Raw genomic sequence first — 24,249 nt, forward strand, 5'->3', positions numbered from 1 at the left:
ATGAATGACATCTTCTCGTCCCGACAAAACACGAAGCGCAGCATCCCGGTGTGTATCAACGCGATTTTTTATTTTATTTTATTTTTATTTTTTTTCAATTAATTAATTAATTTATTTTTTGGGAAGGGGATGTCAGTCCCGTGTCGAGAGCATGAGGTGAAGAGGATCACTCTGCGGCACGAATGCTGGTGGTCGATGAAGGTTGTTGGCAATCTTGTGGTGAAACACGCTAGGATGCCGAGCTAAAACAATGAGCACAGCTCATTAGTGAGTGAATCGTTGGGGGAAGAATAGCTTCTCGATCAGCAAGGCCAAAATTCGGTCATCCGAAACTTCTTTGAGCCTCGCGTTTATTCTTGCTGGGGCTGCTGAATTCCCACCGTCAGCTAGCAGGATGAAACAGGATCTCAGACCTCCACGGGATCCTCCCGCAAGCTTCTTGATCTAGAACCCTTCAGGTTTGCTTGGCCTGGAGAAATCACACTGTCATTGGACACCCTATGTCTATTTTTGCGCTCACGGAAGTCTCCAATAGACTGCAGCAGGAATGGAGAGCTGCAAACTTGACAACTAACTACAGTAATAAACAACACATTCGGATCTTCACGTGCCTTGCTACTTGTTACTGGGCTCAATGAACAGGCCACAATTCTTCCTGGCCTGCTCTGAAACTCTCGCACCTTCAATCACATCACTCAGCAAGCTACATCCTTGTTGAGCCAAGTTTGCATTATTAACGGGCTCAGCTACCCCAGACCCAAGTTGACTGTTCCTCTTCTTCCGACATCCAGAGAGTACCTCTAATCTTTTCAGCTCGTGGGCCTGCACCAGTTCTCTTCCTGTAAAGGAACAAGCTTCTCTAAGCTTTGTTGTGGGGTTTAAATAAGCTTGGTCGCGCAGCTTTTCGGCGTGCCGTGATGAAGGGCATTCTAAATTTCCAGCGGCGACGACGTCGTTCTAATGTGAGTTCATCTCTAAGTGCTTTTAAGTGAATATTATGCATAGGTATCACGAGTCTAATACTTTGCCTAATAATAAATAGTTTAAACCACCTCGCAGCCTCGAAGAAGCGGCAAATAATCCGAATAGAAGCTTCAACATCATAGACCCATACGCTCACACTACGCCCGACTCTCCTAACAGTGAAAGACCCTACATCGATCCTCTTACTTCACTATGCCTTCGAAACTCATGCTCGCTCCTTGTTCAGAATGTTAAATGCGGCAGAGGCAGCCAGAATGAAACTAATTCCGTGAACAATACTTTATCGAGCTCTATCGAGTCGCGCCAACCTCAGCGCCATTATCACAGCACACCTCCTATTTCTACAACATATCCAAAAAATATGTCCTCAATATCCTCTATGGCTACCGAAAACGCCAATATAGCACACATCAATCGTCTATCTACTTTGGCCGAAGAACCCACTATTTATAGAGAAGAAAGGAACGATTCTGGGGTGACCATGAGTGTCGGTAGCAATGCTCATGAGCAAAAGGATACTCAGTACCGGCCAGCCACAGCCAGCGCCCTGAACCCAACCAGCCCAGTGAACTGGGAGCACTTTTCGCTTTCTAGATCCAAAAACGCAAACAACATCGACCCCTGGAACAAGTCCACTTCATCTACAGAGGTTTCAGCAATCACCGCACTTGGTCATAGATTAGGAGCTGAGCAGGCCACTGGACCATCGCACGCGAACCCGGACGAGCCTCTCACAAACTTCAGGGACTCCCTCGAACAGCAGTTTGCCATAGATACTTCCATTCCGTTCAACTTTAACAGCGATGACTGCTCACCCCATGATGAGACTTGGTTCACACATCACAGCACCTCCTCTTTTACCAACCCATACGAAGCCCAAAACCGCGCCAGGCAGTCTCGTCTTTCGCTTTTCACCCTGTTCGGCGAACCAACCGAAGACACTCACTCGGCTGTGCCCAACAAACGTCAAAATCTATCCTTTGCTAAACGGTTTTCAGCGCACTTTTCCTGGAAAAGGTATCCAAGAGGCTAGGGAACAAGGGAATCAAGGGAGTTTCTGTGATCGCTTCTCGTCAGTTTTTCGTATTCCCTGGGGTCGGTTCTATGGGTGACTATAATTATTTTTTGTAACCTTCCCGCAGGACAGGCCTTTTCAATTCGTCCTCAATATTTCTTCTTCCTTAGCACATGTAATTCTCTGGGTAATTCTCTTCTGTTTTAAATTTTAAAAGGTTGTCTTTTCTTTCAGTATTTGCATGTATGTGTCCCAAGAGTACACAAGACCTTGCTTTGATTGTAATATTGTTTGCAAAGCCTTGACATGCACACCATTTTCCTTATACCCTCTTAACATTTGCTTCTATACGTGACTGTAAAATAAGGATAATGCTCAGTTAAACACAGTTAATTCCTCATCGATAAATGGGTATTGGCTATGCTTCATAGAAAACCATTACATTTTAGAGTGCGTGGGCTCAATAAACCAGTTAACCAGGAGTTTTCTCTTTCAAAAAGGTCGATGCAAAAAGCACAAGGGCATATGTAGAATGGGGTCAACATACAAGAAGTCAACGCCTAACTCCTGGCACACAAACAAACAAAAACAAATGAAATATCAAAAATGCAGTCTGTTATATTAAAAATTCCCATGTTTCTTTTCATCATTTCCATGCCCAACCTTTCCCTAAATTGTAGAAAAGAGACAAAGGAACTCCATCCCATATCTTCGCACACAGGTGTAAAAGGAGGTAGGCAGAGTAGGCAGTTATAAATCAATTTCACAACGCATAATAAAACAGTGTAAATAATTGAAGAAAGAACCTCAGAGTTAATCCCGGCATGTCTGCTGTGTTTCATTTTAAAATACGGAAAATCACGATAAAGTGAGTGTAGGCGCCTTTTCACCTTCGCTGCCTTTTACTTTCGCTAGGGACTCTCATCGATCCGCTCTGCTCATTTCCATCGTCGCCACTCCCGGCAGCACCACGTCCACGTTTCCGCGGCCAACTGACAGCAGGACTGCCGGTTTCGACTTCTCTCCCACCGGCGGTCCCTCGAGCAGTATTGCCAGTTTCTCTACGGCTTCTATCGCGATCTCTCTCGCGATCTCGGTCTCTTTCACGGTCGCGTGTGTCACGGTCACGATCTCTATTTCGATCATCCCCTCTGGTCCATCTGCGGTCGTCAGATCCCGGAGGCGGTGGCGGCGGAGGCGGAGGCGGTGCAGGATGTGGAGCACCTTTACTTGGTGCAGCACGGACAGAAGACTCGAACGAGCCGCCACTTTGCGAACTAGGACCGTCGTAGCGATCACGTTTGTCCCTTCTTGATCTGCCAAGAGGCTGGGTTTGTGAGCTATCCACGATTTGACCAGCTCTTCTTGGCTCTTGCGGATTGCGCAAGTCATCTCTGTTGTCTGATGGTTCATTAGCACGGCCGCGGTCACGATCGCGGTTGCGTTCGCGGTCTCGATCTCGATCTCGATCACGTTCTCTGTCGCGCTCTCTATCTCTATCCCGAGGCTCCCGCTCTCTGTCGCGGTCACGATCACGCTCTCTTTCCCTTGGGCGTTCTCTATATTCTTCCCTCTTGGTATCACCTCGCCTCATATCTTCATCACCACGCCGGCTTCGCTCACGGTCTCTATCTCGATCGTTTGTACGGTCTGAAATCTGATCTGCGCTACGATCTGGTGTATGAGTGCCGCTGGAACTATGACGAGGTGAAGCTCGGGTCTGAGACGCAGCTTCTTCAATGATTTCACTCCTGCGACCTGTTCGTCCCGCTCTGCGCGTCTCCTCTTCAAGTTCTTGACGATGGGACTCTTGTCGAGGCGTACCGTTCGCTCGAGGAGGGAATAAATCTGGCTTTCCTCCAGCCTGGCTTGCGCTGCTTGGAACCTCGGCGGGAGTTTGCGGCCTAGTTGTTTGCGGTGATAGAGCAGTTGCGGCGCTACTCTGGCGACCAGTAGCGCCTCGACCCCTAATCGTAGTGCCTTGACTAGCTCTATCTGGAGGCCCGGAACCTTGCTGCAACATGTTATTCAAGCCAGCAAACCTCTTGTCACCCCGACCTCGCTCACTGGGGAATCCAGATCCTGGTGCTGAAGTTCGTGTAGGCGACGGGCCGGCTGGTGCTCCACCACGAGGGCCAGAAGGTGCTGAAATGGGTGCAGGGGAGGGTGGCTGCCCACTTGTCCCAAACGAACGATCCGGGGCTTGAAGGGCACGTAGTCGATCTGGATGGATACCAGAAGTGTCAAGTGGTAAGGGGCCACTGGGACCAGAAGTAGGAGGGCCTTGATCTTGGTGTTGTCCATGTCTTCCACCGGTCCAGCTGGACGGCCCAGTGGGAGGTTGGCGATCAGAGTGCAATGGAGGACCAGTCTGTAAGGGTGCTGGTGCCGTAGTATTTCTCGCCCCGCGTCCGGATATTGTTCGTCTTGGGCCGGATGGAATGTCGGTAGAACGGTCAAAACCCTCCTGCGAACGAATATACCTTATTTCTTGATTCAGGCGCCCATAGTTAGGGTCGGATGGCGGGCGCAACTCTCGTGAATCCCGTGGGAAATCTGGCTGAGAACGAATGTCGGGGCCACTGGGTTGAGCTCTGTCACCCCTTGGCCCAAGGGGTACATCGTCACGGCGAGACATTTGCGGAGGAAAAGTCTTTCTATCGTCGCGGTCGTCAACTTTGTCTTGTCTGCCACGATTTTCCTCTGATCGTGGAGTAGGAGGTCGGGAAGCGTGCGGCCTTCTGTCATCTCTCTGGAGCCTTCCGGGCTCCTGACGCTGGGTGTGATCACGGTTCGTGTCAGCTTTACCGTCGTGGAACGGCTGAAAGTTTGGCATTCGAGAGGTATGCATCTCATCGCGAGGTTGCCGATAAGAATCTTGTCTTGGTTGCAAACTATCCGCTTGATTTCCTCTGCTCCTGTTTAATCGATCCGGGCGTTCTTGATCACGTGGAGGCCCCAAATCACGACCGCCAAGTCGACCAAGATGATCTTCCGTGGGTACGCGGCGCGAGAAATCTCTATCCATGCGCCCAGGCTCTCTTCGCTCCCGATCATCGTTAGCACGACCGTGGATCCTTGTGTCACTTGGGTGCGAATGGTCGCTGACCATCTCCTGACGACCATGGTGTGGCTGTCGCGAATAGTCTTGGTATCTCGTTTCACGACCATCGCCTCGAGCATCTCGCCTCTCGGGAGCCTCTAAAGGTTTCACTGACATCCGTCCATCCCTATAAGAACGGGGGGGCTCAGGTTTGTTGGGTAGGTTTGGAGGCGGCTGACGCATTGCTGGCCCCGATTGCCAATCAACTTCCGGTCGTTTGGGAATGTTCGCCGGCTGAGACGCCTCTGATCGTGGTCTTCTTTCTGGCCGAAGCTCCAGCGTTGTATTCCTTGGAGGAATCGGAGATTGAGTTTCTCGAGGTAACTCAGCCGAAGACTCCGGTGGCGCTTTGTTGACTAGCTGTTCATTGGCATTGGCTCCTTGCCTGTCTACTTCAATGGGATTTTGCTCGTCCACGGTGGGCTCCGTGCCACTCGTTTGCTGACTAGGAGAGGGTTGAGCAAGAGGTGTAGCTGAATTTTGAGCCTGAGCAGCTTTCTTCGCGTTCGCAGCCCTTGCATCATCAACCTCTCCCTCCTCTACCTCCGATTTACTTACACCATTTGCGCTGGAACTTGTCAGCGAAAACGGAACAATTTGATGGGAAAAGAATGGATCAGATCTACGTACTTTGCAGGAGCGCTGGTGGGCTTGAACTCGGGAGCTGCTGCGTTAAGACCAGCTTTAGGTGTCGCCGAGCGAGATTGCGGTGTGGCTGATTTGGCGCCAGCGGTCTTTTCAGCTGCCACAGACTGGTTCTATTTCGGGTTAGAGTGCTCGTGTGTAAGATTTATTCGAGGGACTTACAAGCATGAACGCTTGAGGAAGAAGCCACTTCTTCTCCCTTCTTTGTAGGTCACCGATTAACGAAGCTGCTGGAATTTTGACGTCATCACGAGAATCTGTCGTCTTCAGATTATTGACAATGGTGAGCATATCGGTCCCTATCCAATTAAGAGCAGGGAAATGCTGAACAACCGCTTTCAGGACGCTAATTGCGTTCCTGATATGCATATATTCGCCGCAGGTCAAGCATGTCTTCAGTGCCGCGCCAAAAAGTCGATGCCATTTGTATAAAATTCGTCGAAAATCTTCATAATCTAAAAAGACACTGGGTTTTCCCTCTGAGTCAACGGCGGTCGCAAATCCGGGGAGGTCTCGCTTGGCTCCATATGCTTCCTTCTCATAAACCGTTTTATCAGCATGCCATCTAGCTAGATCGCGGAAAACTTCGTTCAGAAAACGACCTAGATTATCAGCTTCCTTCGAGGTGCACTGGAAAATAATACTTGTTAATCGTTGATCACGGAAGAACTGATCCAGAAGTCCAACGGTCCTGAAATTCGGGGTGCCAGAGAAGTGGAGATATTTTAGAATTTTGAAACAGTAGAGAGCGTCAACAGGGGATAACAGAAGGCGAGGAAGCAAGCATTGTTGGATAATGGCGAGATTTAGAGCGTCGTGTTTCCCCCTCATTCCCGCAAACCATTTGTCCCGTTCTTTCTGAAGCCTTGCACGGGTCTGAGTAAATCCCTTGACATGCCGTTTATGTTCAAGGAGAATACGTTCATGTAATTCGTTGACTTGTTTCTTTTCTCGTTCTTTCCTTTGTGTTCCAGCTATGCTTAAATCAGAGCGGTCACTGGAAATGGCGATAACTCTCTTCTTTTGTCGCTCAAGCTCATCCTCGTATGATTTCTGAGGTACATAAATGTCGTTGAGCGATAACTGCCAAAAAGTAGCGTAGAATGGCAGGCCAACAACTTCCCATAAATCATGCGGTAGCTTGGATTTCATCTTTTCCATCATTTCATCAAGAACAGGATGCCAAGGTGTAGTTTCTTCATTGGTTCCAGATGGCGTTGGCGGATTAGCAGAACTTTCTTGGCTGTCTTTTTGCGCCTCCTGGGGGGTGGAGTCAACCGTCATGAAATCGCCAGGTCCAATTTCCTCAGGACTCTGCCCGGCGTCTCCAGATTCCCCCATTTCCACATCGGCATCGAGAGTTTTGGATGGGGTAGCCGCTTCCGATTCTGCTTTCTTCGACTCGGCTTCACGCTGTCTCTTGTCGTGCTCAAGCACGCGATGCGCAATACTGGGGCGAGAAATCCAAAATGCTACTTCTGTCTGAATCCCAAACTCGCCAATAAGGGATGAGACGTCTGGAACAAAGGAATCGAACTCTTCAACGGTAAAATTAGCTCGAAGGAGGTCTAAGTACTGTGTTAATACGCGATGGATCTCGTCAAAGATATTGCCCAGTAACTTGAGTTCGATATCAGCCTCTGATTCCTTGAACACGCAAGTGACACGTTCTTGGGCGATAGCTATTAGAAGCTGACCGGCGAGTTTCGAATCAGTAAGGGCTCTCATAAGACGCTTGGATGTAGTCTTTGATTCGTGGCGTTTGTCCAGGAGCTGTAACATGGTCTGCGACTGTAGAACTTCACCTCCAGCCATCGCCTGAACTTGGGCATCGTTGAAGTTGGTATCGGTGACAATTCCGGCCATAGAGCTAATCAGCTGCTCTAAAACGATAAGATCGGTTGAGTTATTTTGGCGAAGCTGTTCCGCGACATACTGGAGAACAGGGACCGGGTTGACGATGCTCGAATATCTTTTGAAAACCCTGCCGGCGAAAGAAGCTAGAGAGTTCAGCCACCTACTCGTTAGCAAGCCGCTCTCTTGCATTCGACTGCGACCCTTCTGCCCCAAAGAGTTGATCAAAGACCACGTCAAAATGTCGTAGCCCAAGAATGTGAAATATCGTGCGCACTCGACGACAACCTCAATTAAATTCTCATAGGATTCGATTTGGCCTACGGCCACGTTGATAACGATTCCAGGATTAGCGTATGCGATTTTTGCCAGGGTTCGCGCCATCGGACGAACATTTGTCTTGCTCAACCGCTTCAACGCATCCTTCGTCTCGAATCTAGCTTGATCAAAAGCAGATTTAATATCCGGCAAACGGGATGTCTGTCCAAAATACCATTCGGCATATATAGAAAACCGAACATGCTGAGGGAAGTAATTGAGTAATTCGAATACTTCGTTAACCACTCCAGGGTTGTTCTTCGTCAAGCTCAGTGCAGGAACTAATAACCGCCTGCACAAATCCATCCATCGTGTGCGGTTTGATTCTGATGCGTCTTCCTTCAAGCTGTGTTTGCCGATTCTGGCCAATTTCGTTAAGAGGCTGGGATCTTGACCGATCTTCACACCCGATAAGTTTAAGAACGAACTGCAGAGCGCAAAGACGTCATCAATTGACTGACACACTGGAATACTGTCGGTCCAATCATCCCAGTAGAATCGATAGTCGGTTCCGTCATTATCTTGTTTGTCCAGTAACGCCCAGCGAAGTACACGTTGTGGAGCAGCGTCTGACAGCCGTACACGACCTTGTGATACCGCACCTTGTTCCGAACCAACAATTTTCTTGCGGTCCCTCAGTTCGGAACGCGAGGGTAGCGGTTGGACCGATTGATAGACCTTATGCAGGCAGTAATGGAGGATTCGGTGAATGTACTCGGGTAGTTCGGGATAGCCATCAAGAAGCCAAGGGAAACGACCAAGAATATACAGAGATTCTGGAAGAGCACCAATGGCGAGCAAACTTTTTAATAACAGAACCTTCTGGTCGGCCGGTTCTGGGAGCTGTTCTTTCTCTTCGGTCTTTTGGGGAGCTGCTTTGTCCTTATCTTGTTCCTGTTCCTTGGCTGGCGTTGCGGACCTCGTCTCTAATCCACGAGATCTCGCGGGAAGGGTAAGAGTATCATCAGCCAGCGCTCCAGCTGTCATCAATGCATTCATCATGCCAGCACCACGGCGCCCAGCCTTTTCTCTTTCTGCCTTTTCCTTCATTTTTTCCTCCTTGAGTACTTCCATTTCTTCATCTGGTCGCCAAAGATGTGGATATAGGTCACGAAGTGATATAAAGCCAACTTTTATGAGAAGAGCGGCAAGATATATCAAATTGTCCGGCAGAACATCGGTGGCATTCCGTGCATCGGATGAGTAAAATCGGAGCTTGAAACCAAGTAGCTGCGCCGCAACCCTGTTTCCTTTGGGTGGTAACGTGCCAGTTTGTTCAATCCATTTTTGCGTCTCGTCCCTCGTTTCGACGTCGATATCGGAGACAAGCATGTGGTTATCGGAATCAGATGCCAAAGAGCGTCCAATTTCAAAGAATGCTTTGATGCCAACTTGTTTCGCTCTATCCCAGAATAGGCGATCTCTATGTTCATTCAGGCGGAGAGCTTCCTCCCGTTCTTCGTCCGTCGTAGACCAACCAGGGGAGCCCGGTAAAGCCCATTTTGGTAACCCCAGTCCGATTCCACCCTCCGGAGCGTTATCCTCTTTCGGCCACCATGAGCTTGCGCGGAGAAACTTCACACAAAATCTGTACTGTTTGACGAGTACGGCGGCGAAGACATCTAGAGTTACGTCGAGCACCCTCCCGACATCCATGTCGAAGGCGCCAATCATTGCTTTCACCCTTTCAAACGTATCCTCCACAACCTCACTCGACGGTGGTTCGTTATTGCTAGTCGTGAAAAGTTCAGTAAGGAGTTTAGAATAACCCTCTGACTCTTCACGCAGTAGATTATAATTCGATTGACGGTAAAGGATATTTGTCTGTTTCCGAATACCCATGCGGCCGAAGGTATCACGGATTAGGCCCAATGCTTGTAACAGAGGGGTATCGAGTTGGAGACGCATAAGAGATGGAGATATTCCTGTGGCAAAGGCGAGAGGTCGTAGATTTTCGCGGGAGGAGTCGGCATCTGTGAGGATTGATAGGGTGTCGAGGAAAATTGAATGGCTGTCGAAAGCAAGGTATGGTGCCGTTCGGTCTCCATCATTGGAGTCGGATCTTTCGCCAATTATCTGCTTGACGACTGCTCCGCCTTCCACAGGTGGTATTCGGCATTCGAATGCAGACTGGATAACTTCCTGAAAGAGGGACGCTAAAGTGATTGTGTCCAAGTTTGAACAAGCCTCTTTTCCTACTTCGACGACCTGCTGTTTTCCGGTCGAGGACCAATTTTTGATGCGGTCGTCAGTAAGGTAATCATAGGCGTAGGAAGATGGTTCGACCTTTTTCGAAACCTGGGGTTGCGGGGTCGGAGACTCTGTAATTGCGGGTGCTGGCAATCCATTCGTTTGGGAAAGCTTGGGCTCGTCTGCAGTTAAAGGCGAAGCTACCCTTGAGCTTTCTCGCAGCTGGAAACTAGATCCATCACTTCCTCTGCGGTTATTGCGATTGCCTCTACTGGCTCTTCTACCGCCCCTCCCGCGAGTGTCTCCCCCATCCCTGGACTGGTTATAGTATTGGCTCTGCTGCTGCTGGGCAAGGTTGAGATTTGCAGGCCGGTGAGGAGATGGCCGGGAGCCATCATTGTTCCAGTCGCCAGACCACGACCGATCGCCTCGCTTACGTTTGTTGCCGGTGCCTGGCGGCATGGCCGGCGATATAAATCAAAGGGCTCCTCTGGATAGGCAAAGTTTGCTAGGATTGATTCATAAACAGACCTGCGAAGCTGGAGTCAGAACGTTTGCTAGCGGGGAAAAAAGATACAAAGGAGAGGAGCACTACCATCTGCGCGAGCTAGACGAGAGGCATTAGAGTCGCGAGTGAATCGTCAGGTCGTCTGCTGTCGCCTGTGTTGCCGCCAGAGGCCTTTGCCAGATGGTCCTGCTCGGTGCTCCCTGCCAGCCCAGGAATGGCCGCCGCCTCCATCGACTTGCATGCCGCGCTAGTCCTGAAACGGAATAAAGCTTTACTGAAATCACGTGATTGATAAAGAACGCCAAGCCCACGTGGCTCTCAAGTGGATTATTAAGCAGTCCTTGGCAGATCGCCTCACTTTGCATTGTCCATAAAAAAAAAAAGGCGCGCAGCCGTTTACCAAATGACAGAATGGGCGCCGAAATCAGGAATTGTGGTTTTCTTTCAAGGGAAACGAATGATTCAAAGAAATTCTCTTCGGGCTTGAGCCCTCTACTGCTGGAAGAGTTTCCAAGACATTACGCGCGGGATCCTTAGGATCTGTCCTCACCAGCAGCCACGGCTTCACCGAAGAACCAGGACGACAACGGCGCTAGGGCTATGAACGCAGTTTTCCTGGTAGATATTTCCGCCTAATTGAACTAAGACGCCCTCATTTTCTCCAATAACATGCTATAGCCAAATTATACATCTGAAGGCCTTAACTCATTCCAAGCTCTCATCCACTGCCATCATCAGTTAAGGGACAGAAAATCGCCCGTCTTGAACGTATTCTAGGCTGCCCCCCATCGAGGACCCTTTCTTTTCTTTCTTTCTTTCTTTCTTTCTTTTCTTTTCTTTTCCTTTTTTTTTTTTTTTTTTTTATTTATTTTTTTTTCATTCACACCACGGTGACGAACGCCGTCGAGGAGATATGCCAGTTCCCAAAACACCATCCAGTCCTGAGGTTCTTTGTTTTGAAGATCTAATCCAGGGCTTCAAAAGTCAACTTCACGTTTGGGAGCTGCCTTTGAACTTGCTTCCATTTTTATCCCAAAATAATGCTCACATCCCCCCAATCCAGGTGCGTTTGAGTCATCAAAGAGCACCTCCGCTGTCTTCGTCGTGACACTGGCATCAGTGGTCGATCAGCGGAGATTCAATGGGCTTTGATATATAGTAAGTGAAGTGCATTCAACTTATCAGAGGCCCGTTCGGCGCCAGTTCTCGGAGGAGTGGATGTCCTCTCCCCGAGTTCAAGATCTTCTGTAGGTATTGTTTTTAGGATCATCATCTCACAATGGAGCAGAGGAGTTGCCTGAAGCCAACGATTCTCGCTCGCCTTCCCTAGCTAGCGAGCTCTTCCTTTCTCGATTAATAATACCATCCAAGGAAAGGCGGGGCTGCTTCCCAGAGATGTAACCCTTGCTTCCGCCATGCAGGCTTGAGTTGCTGATGCTCTGCCGTGCCGTTCTTCGTGGCGTCCCCTCGTGCGCTCCGCTACTGGGCATGACGTCATAGCTGTCACCTTCGCTCGCGACACGAAACGCGCTCCCCGCCTGGCATGGATACCAAAGCTATCACATTGAGAAATCACTTGCCTGGCTCCCAAGGACAGCAATGCAAACTGTGTGCGCGATCCGAGTGTCTCCATCAAAAATTTCTTTCCCTCAAGTCTAGATCAGCTCGTCAGGGTACTAAATGCAAATGAATTGAGCACTCCGCAAGCTAAGCGCATCTTGGCCGCCTCTAGCAGCCATTCGTATCCCAAGGATCAAAAACCCAAAGTTCCGCTTTCGTATTTTCTGGGGAAGGCTGTGCCTCGTGCAAAGGTTGCAGCCTGGCACAGATCCTTCCAAAAAGGAAGATGTCGTGTTTTCCGAGATTGATAAATTCCCAGCTGATTCCCCCATGAAGATTCCGAGAACGCAGAGGTTCCTCATTTCTACATATACTCGTCATATTTATATCCCTGATCTGCCATTCTAAACAACGATGACAAGCCCCATCGCCTTCAAAGGCGGCTGTGCCTGCTCCAAAGTTCGCTACACCAGCACCGTCTTCCCCGAATGGATAGGCCACTGCCTCTGCACAACCTGCCGCAAATGCGCCGGTGCTCCCTATCAAACCTTCGCCGGTTTCCCCCGCAGCGCCATAACTTGGACTACCGAACCACCCAAATACTTCCGGGCAAGCGACTTTGCCAAACGCGGGTTCTGTGACCAGTGCGGTTCGAGTCTGACCTTCGAGGTTGACTCTACCCCGGACAAAATCTCGCTTTCACCAGGCAGTTTTGACGATTGGGACGTGCAAGGCGGGAAAGACGCCTTTGTGAAGCCGGAGGGTTATATCTTTGCGGCAGAGAAGGCCGTGTGGTATGAGTTACCGAATGATGGGTTGCCGAGACATGAAAAGCTACCCCCTGCGGAGGCTGAGAAAGATAAGGAGGCTGCAGAAAGCAAATGAATCCATATAAATTGGTCATGGTTTAAATGATGTTATCGTTTCCTTTGAATACATAACGGCCAGATGAAGGTGGCGTTTCCTGGTTAGGTGGTTTGTGGAGTTATGTCATATAGTGAGAGAACCTTTGTTGAATGAGAAAAGAAAACAGGCTTAACGCAAGCAATTTACCCGCAGTAACATACAAGTTCTAAAATGAAAGAACTGACCGTCGATGTAACTATACATTCGTACACTATCGACACACTTTAGAAGGCAGCCCTAAAACAGAACATTTTCGCATCACCACAGATTTCATAAAAAGTGCTTGCTCAAGGCACGTCATATCGCTGCAAATGCCGGGTGGGAAATCAATCTTGTATGAGAGCAGCATCGCATCGAGTACACATTAAACAGATTAGAATGTGCTTGTCGCCAAACGACTTGCCGCATTTTTCGCATCAACACGATCCTCATCGTCTTCAATTGTTCCACTTCGGGATCTGACGATACCCGTTCTTGACCCACTGCCATTCACTTCCGCATCCTCTTCGGGCAAGGGAGCAATAAGACTTCCAGTAATGCTTCGATTCAAACTATCACCTCGTCGAGGGACACCGCTCCACGCATCACCCTTGGGGCCTTGGCTGGAAGCCAAACTCGCCCGGCGAGCTGCAGGATGCGACTCACGGCCCAAACGGCTGAGTCCGCCGGAAGAGTCAATCGCACGGACATCAGCACGCACGCTCTCGAGTGTACTGAGGGTGCGGCGTTCAAACTCAATTTGACGAAGTGTGTACTCTTTTATGCTAAGCAAAAGATCGTCTGCCGTACGGTTGAACCAGCGGCGCTTTTCTTGGAGCAGATTGTTGGTGACTCGTTGGGTCTTTTTCGTCAGGTATTCCTCGTGTTGGATAGCTTCATCCAAGGCGGTGATAGCCTCATCAACCTTGTCAGCTCGAACGGATGAGCTAGCCTTCAGTCGGTCAGCGGCAGCACGTTTGCTTCTTGATGCTTGCTGCGCTTGGATCAATTCACGCAAAAGGATATGGCGGTTTGTCAGAGTTTCCTTGACTATGAAAGCATCTGAAGAGTGGTAATTCAAAGGATCACTAAGTGTCGTGGCTTCGGCTGTTCCTTGTGCTGCGTGATAATCGCCGACAGTTTGAATAATCTTGCCAAGCTTCCGGTAAGCGTTTGCCAATCCAGGATGAGTCTCCTGCACATGCATTTGTCCCAACTTGACACCTAAGTCGGATTCGGCGAGCGCAAGCCCTGTAGACCCTGTTTAGCCATGACTCTAGCAGAAGACAACACACATAGACCTACCTCTCCTAGCTTTTACAATGCGATCAACTTTCTGGGCTGTTTCCATGGTTCCAAGGTAAAATCGTTTAACGATGGGTCGCGCATCTAAAAGCTCTGGAGTATCGTCTGGCGGCGGAGCAAACTGCTTCAAATATTTCCTTCGAACACCGGTAGCAGGTTGTTTCATTCTAATCATGGGACTGTAGCCCGCATCGCTTTCCACAAAGAGAACAACCTCTTCATCGTGCATAAGTACATCGTTGCTACAGACATAATTGAGCCACCTCTGCATCGAAGCTTTCACGCGCATCTCATCTTCATCCGTTCCGGCACCAGCCGGTGTGAGCGGCGGAGGAACAGCAGGGACAATCGCCTCGGGGTTGGATGATATTAGGTGGTCGGCCAATTTAATGAACTCGGAATGGGTACGTCGTACATCGCGGAATTGAGTGGTTCTGAACCTGGGTATATTGGTCTAAGTTGAGGAGGCATCGTTAGTAAATCATGTAACGTCTTCTGCCAGATCTGGACACAGGACATGTGACATACGTGCACATCAAAGCGTAGGATTGGATCTTTCTTCCCAACTCTTTCCAGACCAGTGATCTTCGCTTGCAGCTTGTATTGAGAAGCATTCTGTCGCGATTGCTGTCTGGCTCCGGTTTGGTATCTTGCGGGCGCGTGAGCGCGGCCGGGAGTTTGGGGGTGAGGCTGGTGTGGGTGGGCCTGTTCGGCGTGGCCCTCGTCATAATTGGTACCGTCTGTCTGAGAATTCTGAAGGCGATCTGACAAGCCAGAGGAGTTTGTGGCCCCCGTTGTTGGAGGCTGCATATGCTCCGATGCGTCTGTGTAAGGAGAGTCGTGCTGCGGGGGCGGCAAAGGGGACGGCGGAAAGTCAGCCGCAGGAGGGATGGTCCTATCAACTCGCGGAGACGAAGAACCCCATGGTGATGTGCCAGCCGGATGATCTGGATCGTTGGATATAGATGAATAATCCATGGTTAGTGATTCTCGAAATGGTGAGTCTGTGATGCCTGTGGATGGATATGCGACAGGCAGCGAAGGCTAACAAGACAGCCAAGCGATCATCGGACGCGGCAAGCTGCCCTTCGATGTGGTCTGTTAGAGGCAAAGGAGGACGAAAAGAAATGCCTAAAAGAAAGAAATCAATTCGTTAATCATAAAAAAGTAGAGGAGCGAGTTCATGAGACGCCTAAGGATTCCGAAAACCAGCAGCTTTGACCCGGTTTGGATGGCGGTTTGGGTCTTGCGGTCCAGACACCGCCGCCGCACCCAAACGGTTTCTGCCCCCCCAGTCCAACCGAAATCTCTACATTCTCAGCAGCTCCAAACTCAATCTATGAACCAGCATTTTGAACGATATCACTCCCGCCTGTAGCCATTGATAAATACAGCTGTCGTTCTGGCCTCTATAATCGCTCAATAATTAAAAAAAAATTCTGAACATGCTATGATCCTTTCAGCCACCTGTCGGCATGTTCGTTGCTACTCCCTATCCCATCAGATGGGTGTGCTCAAGGTGCCACCGAGGCCTAGGCCGTCGATTGAGGACGTCATTGAGGCCCTTAAGGCTTCCAGTCCGCGGATATTCAACGTCTCCTAATCCAAATGCAATTGAAGATCTGAATCTTACTCGAAATATCGGGATCATCGCCCACATCGATGCGGGAAAGACGACCACAACAGAGCGTATGCTCTACTACAGCGGATTCACTAGAAGGCTCGGCGACGTTGACGATGGATCAACTGTAACGGATTTCCTCCCTGCTGAAAGAGCCCGGGGAATAACTATACAGTCCGCCGCAATTACTTTTCATTGGCCTCCAGTTAACCAGAGCACAGCGAGCTCCGAAGATGCGAAGGCAAAAGGACTTCCAAGGTCCGTTCTACCGCACACTATCAACCTCATAGATACTCCCGGACATGCCGACTTCACATTTGAAGTTTTACGGTCTTTGCGTATCCTGGACGGAGCCGTATGCATTTTGGACGGGGTTGCTGGGGTTGAAGCCCAAACAGAACAAGTATGGCATCAGGCCTCTACGTACAGCATACCCCGTATCGCCTATGTTAACAAACTCGATCGTGAAGGTGCTGCATTCGGTAGAACCGTGAAAGAGATCGGATCAAGGCTTGGTGCATGGCCGGCTGTATGCCAAATCCCATGGTTTGAAGGCGGCGACGGCAAATTCAGAGGTGTTGGTGATATCATTTCACTACAAGGTCTGTACTGGGAAGCTGGCGGAGATGGCAAGCAAATCATTGCATCAGGCTTGAAGGATTTGGAGCAACAAGATGGCCAGTTCGCCCAGGAGATGAAGAATGCACGAATTGCCCTCGTCGAACTCTTGAGTGAGCACGATGATACCATGGTGGAATGTTTCCTAGAGCACGATGAAGACCATCTAGCAGTTAAGCCAATTGAGATCTGGGAGAGTCTGCGACGCTGCCTGTTACGAGACGGTAGCAGGGTCATTCCGACCTTTGCGGGCGCGAGCTTCAGAAACATTGGCGTGCAGCCACTCCTTGACGCCGTCGTTAACTTGCTTCCAAGTCCGACTGAGCGGCCTGATCCAGAAGTTAGCATTGGATCAGTCAAGACCGGCTTGCAGAATCTTCTTGCAGGAAAGGTTTCTCTGGAAAGCACAAATAATCCAACGAAGCATAAGCATAAAAAGAAACACGCATCGCTGCACTCGGACACTACTACTGCCCTTCAGAAATTAGAATGTTGTGCTCTCGCCTTTAAGGTGGTGAGCGATGCAAGGAAAGGCGTTCTGGTATACGCCCGTGTCTACTCCGGGACCCTCAACCGAAATGCACTATTATTCAACACAAACCTTGACATTTCGGAGAGAGCGCCTCGAATTTTTAAGATGTATGCGAACGAGGCTGTTGAGGTGCAGTCCATTCCAGCTGGACATATCGGCGTTATTGCCGGGTTGAAGTTTGCCAGGACTGGCGATACATTGCTATCCTTCACCGGAAACAAGCAAAGTGCACCGGAACCATTGAACACGTTGCAACTTCGCCCTATCGATGTTCCTCCGCCTGTGTTCTTTACCAGCGTTGAACCATATAGTCTTAGCGAGGAAAAGAATATGCAAGACTCTCTGGCATTGTTGCTCCGTGAAGACCCCAGCCTTCACGTCTCTGTTGACGAAGATTCGGGCCAGACTCTGCTGAGTGGCATGGGCGAACTTCATCTAGAGATAGCCAGCGATCGACTTGTTAAAGATTTCAAAGCAAAGGTGTCCACCGGACACATTGAGATCGGATATCGAGAGTGTATCTCGGAGGCTTCATCTTCAACAACACGGATCTTTGATAAAGAAATCGCAGGCCGGAAAGGTAAAGCAGGATGTGCAGCTGTTGTGCAACCCCTTTATGAAGGACAGGAAAACGAACATACGGAAGATCCGAGCATCCTCTTCTCGAAAGAAAAAGATGGCAACCGAATCACAATCAAAGCTCCGGGGCTTATTTCGACGGAGAAGACGAAGCTACCCGGGGACCTTCTTCCGCATCACCTGTCTCTGCCAGTAATTCAGAGTTCTATATATAATGGTTGCCTCGCTGGACTTACACGCGGGCCAAAGTATTCTTTCCCAGTACACAGCGTGGATGTCACCCTGACCTTCGACATAACAGAGCATCTCTTCGGCAGCGATACCACACCGTCCGCGCTTTCAGCCGCAGCTCGTCTCGCAACCCAATCCGCACTCAAAGAAGTCTCGTCAAATGCATCTCTCATGGAGCCCGTCATGAACGTCTCAATCAGCGTCCAGGAATCAAGCCTCGGTGCGGTGGTACACGACATTTCTTCCTCGCGGGGTGGTCATATCGTTTCCCTAGATGATGATACGTCTTCATCAGCAGAAGCTACACCCGACCTGCCTCAGATCGATGTATCTAAGATATACGCCCCACGCGACCCATTCGGGCCATCATCACCAGATGCTGGATTGTCCAATGCGACGGCCAACCAGTCACGTACGATAACGGCCAAGGTCCCCCTGAAGGAGATGGTTGGGTACTTGAAGCATCTGCGTAGTTTGACGGGTGGCAGGGGAACCTTTGTGATGAGTGTTGACCGATTCGAGAAGATGAATAACCAGAGGGAGAAGGCTGTTTTAACGGAAATGAGAGGGTTGTAACCGCAACTTTCAGCGCCGATTATATTTTATTTTATTTTTTTTCTTTTCGCTTTGGACAACGTCATCGAGACTTTTTCAAAGCTTGGGTCCACGGCCAGTGTGCTTCCATTTCTTTTTTGTATTATTATGAAAGTAAAACTAGACAAAAAAAAACGCTGGGCTGTTCACGTCGATGCTCTGTTCTTTACGTCGGTGAGCGCTGAAAAGCACGCCTTCCTACTCTTCTTCGCCGGCGTCTCCGACCCTTTCCGTTGGGGGTGTCGAGTCTCGCTTCCACGAAGACCTCAAGCTGCTGTCTTTGCTCGTTTTGTTCCCTCAGAAATAGGTTTCTCGGACGCAGTTCGTCCATCTGCATCATAACCCAAGGCATAGTTCTTCTGAACCTGGTCGGAAAGGGGCCCCCAAACACGCCCTGCGCCTGATCTTAGCAGCGACACCAAAATATGGATTCCCAAGCACCTGTTACCAACGAATCCACCGCATCCGGTAAAATGCACGGCGAGCCATCACTCATGTCGGTTCTTGCCTCTTCATGCTGGAACTGTGAAGCGCGTACTCGCACAGAGATTGTCTACCTGATTCCTCATCACGATCCGGCTGTAAGTCTCGCCGGAACCCCTGTTTTCGCTGCATGATGGAAAAGCTAATCTAGCCGCAAGCTGGGCCTTCTCTCGAGACTGGGGTTCATCCAGGAACCGCTCCAATCGCCATCCAACATGGTTCCCCTGTGCCCGACTTGCCGTGCAAATTTTGACAGCACCGTGGACCCTGGCTTTGTTTTCCTGCCTGTCGACTTGAAGTATTTCATGCAATATGAAGAAAATGATTACCAGAACAGATGCCAACAGTTACTCTCTGGGAGAAAAATTGAGCCTAGAACATTCCCGACGGCACGGAATTATTTGGATCACCAAATCAAGCAGGGTGTGGTTCGTCCGACCGCGACAGGTGGGCTATACCGCCGAGTCTTCTTTAAGAACTTTCTCCCTCCTGCAACTAATATGAAGCATCTGGAGTTACCCAAGACCTTTAATGGCTCGCCCATCGCAACCATTCGCCGTGCCTTCCAGGCTCTGGGGAGTCTTCGTTGCGGAGCCTGGTCTGAAGTGAGAGACGACCTCTTTAAACTACAGGGTTTATATTCTCGATGCTTACCGGAGACGCCGGATCTTCAAGATCCTGCAAAACCGAAACGATCCGTTAATGGCACTCGTGCTATGGTTCTAAAGGCCTGCCGCAATCGAATAAACAATTTGCCGAACTAAGAAGTTCGAAGGAACCATTTTCTTTTGTCTTTTCTTTTCTTTTCTTTTTTTTTTTTTGAGTGGATGTCTCTTAATCTTTGTGGTCTGCACTTTTTATCTCGTTAATTTCGCCTCCACTGTGGTCGCTTATTCTTATGTTTGGTCGATATATCTGTTAGCCGAAGGTCAAGTTGGATATTGAAGCGAAGGCTCTATAATATTAGCCTATGCAATGACATAAGCGTTGAATTCATCTTAACGTGAAAGAGAGCTGTAATAGAAAAGCAGGCGGAAAGAGGATATTTATATATACGAGAAAGCTGGTATGAGCCCCATCACCAAAAGAAACGCCACCAGAGAGTAATCCAACAATGTGGCCGGGTAAGTCTCAACAATGTCAATATAAGCGTTCGCTGGGCGTGTATATCATGGTTCTATTTTTTTTTTTTTTTTCACCAATTTTCATCCCAATCATCTTTTCCCTTTGGTGCCGAAATTCCGCCAGTGCTTGACCCCGTCGTTGTCGTTGTCGTCGTCGGGGTGTTCTTCTTCATCGCTGCAGTCCCGATTGCCCCGGATTTACTCAGCGGTGGGCTTCTCGATTCCCCAAGGGCAGCAAAATCGTCCCAAAAGTCTTTTCTTTCCGGCTCAAAGCGCCTCGATGCAGATGTTGACCTGTTGCTGGATCCATCTGAGGGACCCTCGACGAAACGATTGAATGAGTCTGAAGCGCCGCGGGCGCCGGATTGGATATTGCGAGATACTTCCGCTGCTGCTATACGGGCCTGAGCTGCAAGATCAGATTCGGCGAGCTGTGAAGCGAAGAATAGGTATTAGCCACACTGTCAGGTATTACATATCTCTTGGAAAAATTGGGATGAACGTTACGCACAGACTTCGCAGCCGGTTGTAGGTAGCTATCATTTACCGTCTTCGCACTCTTCCCGATTGTACTTGTGAACCAGCCGAATCCCTTCGTCAAGGCGGCAACGGGGTCGTTTTGGAAGTCGTTAATTCCTGGTATACTGTCACCTTGAGATGTCTGTCTTGATGCTGGCATTCCGCCTCCAAATCCAGTGTACTTCCCACCCTGCGAGGGAGGCAGGCTTTCGGATCGAGCAGCATTCTCTCCACCCAACTTCGCGAAATAGTCTTCATTCTGCTCTTTCCGACTCCTCATCCTGCCTATGTCCCCAGGAGATACTGCCCTGGATTGATCTGGGCTGATACTCCCCAGCGTACCTGGAGTATTTGTCCGCGAAGTAGCATTCTTCTTCTCCTCACCAGGCACATACTCCCTGCCTTCTACCTTGGCCGTCAATCTCGCCTTCCATTCCTCTCCGACGTCACCGCTATATCTCTCCTTTATCGTAGCATCGTCAAACGTCGTTCCCTCTGCCATGGTTGTAGAGTGACCGTCGAAGAATTGTTTCCACGACTCATTGCCTCCATGCTCCATCCGCTGTATCTCTGCCATCTTAAACGCGTCCATTGTTATGCTCCGGATAAAGGATATATGCACACCGAGTCCCCTGTGTATGCCTGCACAATTGAGACAGATGAACGTACCGAACTTGGGCGAAGCCTACATCACAAAATCCATCGCACCAACACAACCTGTCAGTCATAATCCATTAAGAGAACGAGAAGAAAATAAACCAAAACCACTGTACACTCCATATGAGAAAACAGAGAGAAACATACCCATTGCGGCGACGGCGCACCGCAGTCGCAGCATCGATCGTTCCCCTTGGACTTCTGGATAAGAGCCAGCTAACAAACCCCGGGAATGTCAGCCCACGTATCCAAAAATCTACCTCCCTGCTCCCTTTCCACTCCCAGCTTCAATTATCAGACTTACTTTACTCTTCGTCTCGGGATCGACCTCCCATAGCTTCGACATAGTGTCCGACTCTAGGTAGGCAAAACGCACAGGCACACTCCTGCAGCAACAGTCAGCAATGTACGAATGGAGGCCAACGCACCACCCAGGCGAGAAAGGAGGGTACAGTCAGCTCAACAAAGTAGTTCAAATAGTACCAAACAACTCCCTGCGTATCTCTCCGGGGAAAAAAATAAAAATAAAATAAAATAAAACAAAATAAAAGAGTCTGATGGAAATTGCGGGGGATACTACCAAAAAAACATAAAAAAAAGCTTCCCCCTTAAAATCGCGGTCGATCAGCGGTAAGCCCGCCCCGCTTAGAACCAAGCCGTTCTGCACCAATCAGTTGACAGACTTGATGCGAGGAGGTAACATGGTGGAAGGGAAATTGATAGATGCTGAGAGCTGCAGAAGGACTGGGGGGCTTCTCTCGTGAGGGTCGAGAAATACAAGCAAGTATGGAGTATATGTCTCTACAGAAAGGTTCCACTGGGTGAATGACAACGTGAACGGTTCTCCGTCGACTACTCCATACTCCAACTTCGGCAGCGCTCGCCGGGGCCCGGAAAGCGGCTTGTAGCAATGCAATATGACATGTTCAGGTCTACAGAGGACATGGGTCAAGTCTACATGGTGTTGGCTGAATGGCCAGAAATTTTTGGAAATCATCATCATTTCATCAGAGAATTTTGTCCTAAAGTCATTAACTGACAAAGGAGCACAAGGAAAGCCCCATTTGACTAGTTTTTAGTTAGGCATGCTGATTTCACAACCAGAGGGTCTGCAGGCATCGGATGACACCCAGAGCAATAAGAAATGTCGATCACTCAATGTAAGATATGTTCACGATAAACCCATTTCAGATGGCTCTTCACACCCCACCAACTGATCCATCAACCATCTGTAAGACTGCTGGCTTGTACGGAAGATAAACCGATTTAAGCAGTAGCTGGAGCGGCTTCCTGAGTAGCAGGTTCAGTGGTTTCAGTCGCAACAGCAGGCTCGTCTTCCTTGCCAGGGCTATCAATGGCGACCTTGACCGCGATCTCACGACCATCGATATTCTTGCCATGCATCTCTTCGACTGCCTTCTTCTGAAGGTCTTCAGAACCAAGAGTGACAAAGCCAAATCCACGACCCTTGCGAGCTTCACCGCGTGCCTGGAGTTTCTTGACCATGAAGCGTGGGATAGGGCGGAGAGCAATTTTGGCGGAAACTGGCTCGTAGGCGGCGAAAAGTTCCTTAAGCTGTTATGACAACGGGGTTAGGGCGGTTTTGAAGTAAATCACGGGAGTATGCTAATCTTACCTTGTCCTCGCTCAGATCGTAGGGCAAGTTTGCCACCATGACCTTGGTCTTGGAGGGAATGCCATCTTCAGGTGGACCACGTTGCTTACGGGGACGGCCTTGAGGCTTAGCAGCTGCGTCCTTGCCTTCGCTGCCTGCTTCAGCGGCCTCAGTGGCACCCTCAGCGGTATTCGTGACTTCAACGATAGGAGCCGCTTCTTCACCAGTAGCTTCAGCCTTGACTCCGTTCTGCTTCTTGGTTAATATGGGCTAACTTTGATCGCGTCGATCAAAACAAAAGAGCGCGGCGGAAGACCTACAGCACGGCCTCCACGACCAAATCTACCACCACGACCGCGGCCGCGGCCGCGGCCTCGTCCACCGCCTCTCTTGCGTCCTTGACCTCCAGCAGTGCCTTCAGCACCACTTTCGGCCTTCCCCTCGGCGGGCTCTGGCTTGCGAGCAATCTGCACAGAAACTCTGCGCTCAAGGATGTCCTTGCCGGTCAATGCAGCGATGGCGGCCTGAGCCTCCTGCGCGGTGGCAAGATCAACAAAGGCATAGCCAACAGGACGGTTGGTTCTAGGGTTAACAGGAATGGAAACGCTCTCACTAGGAATGCGTCAAAAGATGAATCAGCAAACACAAGGTAGGGCGGAAAAAAAAAAAGGAAAGGAAAAAAAAAAAAAAAAAGAGAAAAAGAGAGAGAGTGTGTATGTGAGCGTGTGACAGGAAAAGAAAAAAAAAAGAGATTTCCTGCAACAGGACAACCGGAAAAAAGCATGGGGACGTGTTGAAAGCATGAACAGACGCCGAGAAAGACGTGCAGAGAGCGAGAAGCAAGAGAAACATCAGACCGAAGAAGCAGCACTTACACGTTATACCCTTTGAAGAACTCCTTGAGCTCCCCCTCAGTGGTCGCGTACGCGAGGTTCCCAATATACAACCGACGACCTTCGTCGGCACTAGCTGCAGTAGCACCAATTTCGGCGGTGGCGGCGGGAGTACCGTTGGTTGGTTCGTTGAGGCTAGTGTTGGCCATGGTATCGGCAAGTTCGTTGACAGCAGAAGACATGTTGAAGAAGCTGAGTTTTCTTTATCGGACACGGGAAAGAAGAGATTGAGAAGTGACTTGACCGGTGTGTTGATAATTCAACCAGACTCAGAAAAGCTGAGCTGCCTCTGGGACTTGAGAGGGGGGATGGAAGGGTCGCTTGGTGCCCTAGATACTAGAGAGGGGGGGGAAGTTGAAGTGAGACAGTCTGTCTTTGATCAGTGTTTGCAGCGACTCGGTGATGGATGCTGAAGG

At 49.6% G+C, this 24,249-nt stretch overlaps 8 protein-coding genes across 8 annotated transcripts; 4 read left to right on the plus strand and 4 right to left on the minus strand.

Moving 5' to 3' along the window:
- Positions 1-326: 326 nt before the first annotated feature.
- CIMG_06075 (uncharacterized protein) lies at positions 327-2,404 on the plus strand. Its single transcript, XM_001242178.2, has 2 exons — positions 327-962; positions 1,043-2,404. Exons 1-2 carry the CDS (start codon positions 918-920, stop codon positions 2,015-2,017), a joined length of 1,020 nt encoding a protein of 339 aa, XP_001242179.2. The 5' UTR covers positions 327-917; the 3' UTR covers positions 2,018-2,404.
- Positions 2,320-10,767, minus strand: CIMG_06076 (tho2 protein). The gene is made up of 4 exons (XM_001242179.2): positions 10,705-10,767; positions 5,910-10,640; positions 5,733-5,860; positions 2,320-5,670 (listed from the first exon to the last, which is right to left on the minus strand). Exons 2-4 carry the CDS (start codon positions 10,569-10,571, stop codon positions 2,886-2,888), a joined length of 7,575 nt encoding a protein of 2,524 aa, XP_001242180.1. The 5' UTR covers positions 10,572-10,640; positions 10,705-10,767; the 3' UTR covers positions 2,320-2,885.
- A 1,449-nt stretch (positions 10,768-12,216) lies between these two features.
- CIMG_06078 (uncharacterized protein) lies at positions 12,217-13,344 on the plus strand. The gene has a single exon (XM_001242181.2). The coding sequence runs from the start codon at positions 12,592-12,594 to the stop codon at positions 13,060-13,062; it is 471 nt and encodes a 156-aa protein (XP_001242182.1). The 5' UTR covers positions 12,217-12,591; the 3' UTR covers positions 13,063-13,344.
- On the minus strand, positions 13,203-15,509 carry CIMG_06079 (vacuolar protein sorting-associated protein vps17). The gene is made up of 3 exons (XM_001242182.2): positions 14,896-15,509; positions 14,368-14,821; positions 13,203-14,313 (listed from the first exon to the last, which is right to left on the minus strand). The coding sequence occupies exons 1-3, from the start codon at positions 15,343-15,345 to the stop codon at positions 13,457-13,459; spliced, it is 1,761 nt and encodes a 586-aa protein (XP_001242183.1). The 5' UTR covers positions 15,346-15,509; the 3' UTR covers positions 13,203-13,456.
- Positions 15,510-15,713: 204 nt separating this feature from the next.
- Positions 15,714-18,697, plus strand: CIMG_06080 (translation elongation factor G). The gene has a single exon (XM_001242183.2). It carries the CDS (start codon positions 15,843-15,845, stop codon positions 18,522-18,524), a length of 2,682 nt encoding a protein of 893 aa, XP_001242184.1. The 5' UTR covers positions 15,714-15,842; the 3' UTR covers positions 18,525-18,697.
- Positions 18,698-18,967: 270 nt separating this feature from the next.
- Positions 18,968-19,789, plus strand: CIMG_06081 (uncharacterized protein; the record flags this gene model as incomplete). Its single annotated transcript, XM_001242184.1, has 2 exons — positions 18,968-19,123; positions 19,184-19,789. 2 exons carry the CDS (start codon positions 18,968-18,970, stop codon positions 19,787-19,789), a joined length of 762 nt encoding a protein of 253 aa, XP_001242185.1.
- A 189-nt stretch (positions 19,790-19,978) lies between these two features.
- On the minus strand, positions 19,979-21,884 carry CIMG_06082 (zinc finger protein gcs1). The gene is made up of 4 exons (XM_001242185.2): positions 21,630-21,884; positions 21,473-21,541; positions 20,661-21,353; positions 19,979-20,580 (listed from the first exon to the last, which is right to left on the minus strand). The coding sequence occupies exons 1-4, from the start codon at positions 21,669-21,671 to the stop codon at positions 20,221-20,223; spliced, it is 1,164 nt and encodes a 387-aa protein (XP_001242186.2). The 5' UTR covers positions 21,672-21,884; the 3' UTR covers positions 19,979-20,220.
- Positions 21,885-22,311: 427 nt separating this feature from the next.
- On the minus strand, positions 22,312-24,243 carry CIMG_06083 (glycine-rich protein). The gene is made up of 4 exons (XM_001242186.2): positions 23,816-24,243; positions 23,261-23,552; positions 22,962-23,189; positions 22,312-22,900 (listed from the first exon to the last, which is right to left on the minus strand). Exons 1-4 carry the CDS (start codon positions 24,013-24,015, stop codon positions 22,592-22,594), a joined length of 1,029 nt encoding a protein of 342 aa, XP_001242187.1. The 5' UTR covers positions 24,016-24,243; the 3' UTR covers positions 22,312-22,591.
- Between the last annotated feature and the right edge of the window lie 6 nt (positions 24,244-24,249).

This window comes from Coccidioides immitis, assembly GCF_000149335.2.
Source record: "Coccidioides immitis RS genomic scaffold supercont3.2, whole genome shotgun sequence".
In the NCBI taxonomy this organism is placed as follows: domain Eukaryota; kingdom Fungi; phylum Ascomycota; class Eurotiomycetes; order Onygenales; family Onygenaceae; genus Coccidioides; species Coccidioides immitis.

Bases quoted from the DNA above. Each gene is read 5' to 3' on its own strand.
- CIMG_06075 (XM_001242178.2), top strand. From the start codon at position 918: ATGAAGGGCATTCTAAATTTCCAGCGGCGACGACGTCGTTCTAAT. The intron at 963-1,042 runs GTGAGTTCATCT...AATAATAAATAG, and splicing joins GGCGACGACGTCGTTCTAAT to TTTAAACCACCTCGCAGCCT.
- CIMG_06076 (XM_001242179.2), bottom strand. From the start codon at position 10,571: ATGCCGCCAGGCACCGGCAACAAACGTAAGCGAGGCGATCGGTCGTGG. The intron at 5,861-5,909 runs GTAAGTCCCTCG...AACCCGAAATAG, and splicing joins TTCCTCAAGCGTTCATGCTT to AACCAGTCTGTGGCAGCTGA. The intron at 5,671-5,732 runs GTACGTAGATCT...GACAAGTTCCAG, and splicing joins CCCACCAGCGCTCCTGCAAA to CGCAAATGGTGTAAGTAAAT.
- CIMG_06078 (XM_001242181.2), top strand. From the start codon at position 12,592: ATGACAAGCCCCATCGCCTTCAAAGGCGGCTGTGCCTGCTCCAAAGTT.
- CIMG_06079 (XM_001242182.2), bottom strand. From the start codon at position 15,345: ATGGATTATTCATCTATATCCAACGATCCAGATCATCCGGCTGGCACA. The intron at 14,822-14,895 runs GTATGTCACATG...TCCTCAACTTAG, and splicing joins TCCTACGCTTTGATGTGCAC to ACCAATATACCCAGGTTCAG. The intron at 14,314-14,367 runs GTAGGTCTATGT...CAGGGTCTACAG, and splicing joins CATTGTAAAAGCTAGGAGAG to GGCTTGCGCTCGCCGAATCC.
- CIMG_06080 (XM_001242183.2), top strand. From the start codon at position 15,843: ATGTTCGTTGCTACTCCCTATCCCATCAGATGGGTGTGCTCAAGGTGC.
- CIMG_06082 (XM_001242185.2), bottom strand. From the start codon at position 21,671: ATGTCGAAGCTATGGGAGGTCGATCCCGAGACGAAGAGTAAA. The intron at 21,354-21,472 runs GTATGTTTCTCT...TTTGTGATGTAG, and splicing joins GTGCGCCGTCGCCGCAATGG to GCTTCGCCCAAGTTCGGTAC. The intron at 20,581-20,660 runs GTGCGTAACGTT...TTCGCTTCACAG, and splicing joins TACAACCGGCTGCGAAGTCT to CTCGCCGAATCTGATCTTGC.
- CIMG_06083 (XM_001242186.2), bottom strand. From the start codon at position 24,015: ATGTCTTCTGCTGTCAACGAACTTGCCGATACCATGGCCAACACTAGC. The intron at 23,190-23,260 runs GTAGGTCTTCCG...ACCAAGAAGCAG, and splicing joins TTGGTCGTGGAGGCCGTGCT to AACGGAGTCAAGGCTGAAGC. The intron at 22,901-22,961 runs GTAAGATTAGCA...TTGTCATAACAG, and splicing joins ACGATCTGAGCGAGGACAAG to CTTAAGGAACTTTTCGCCGC.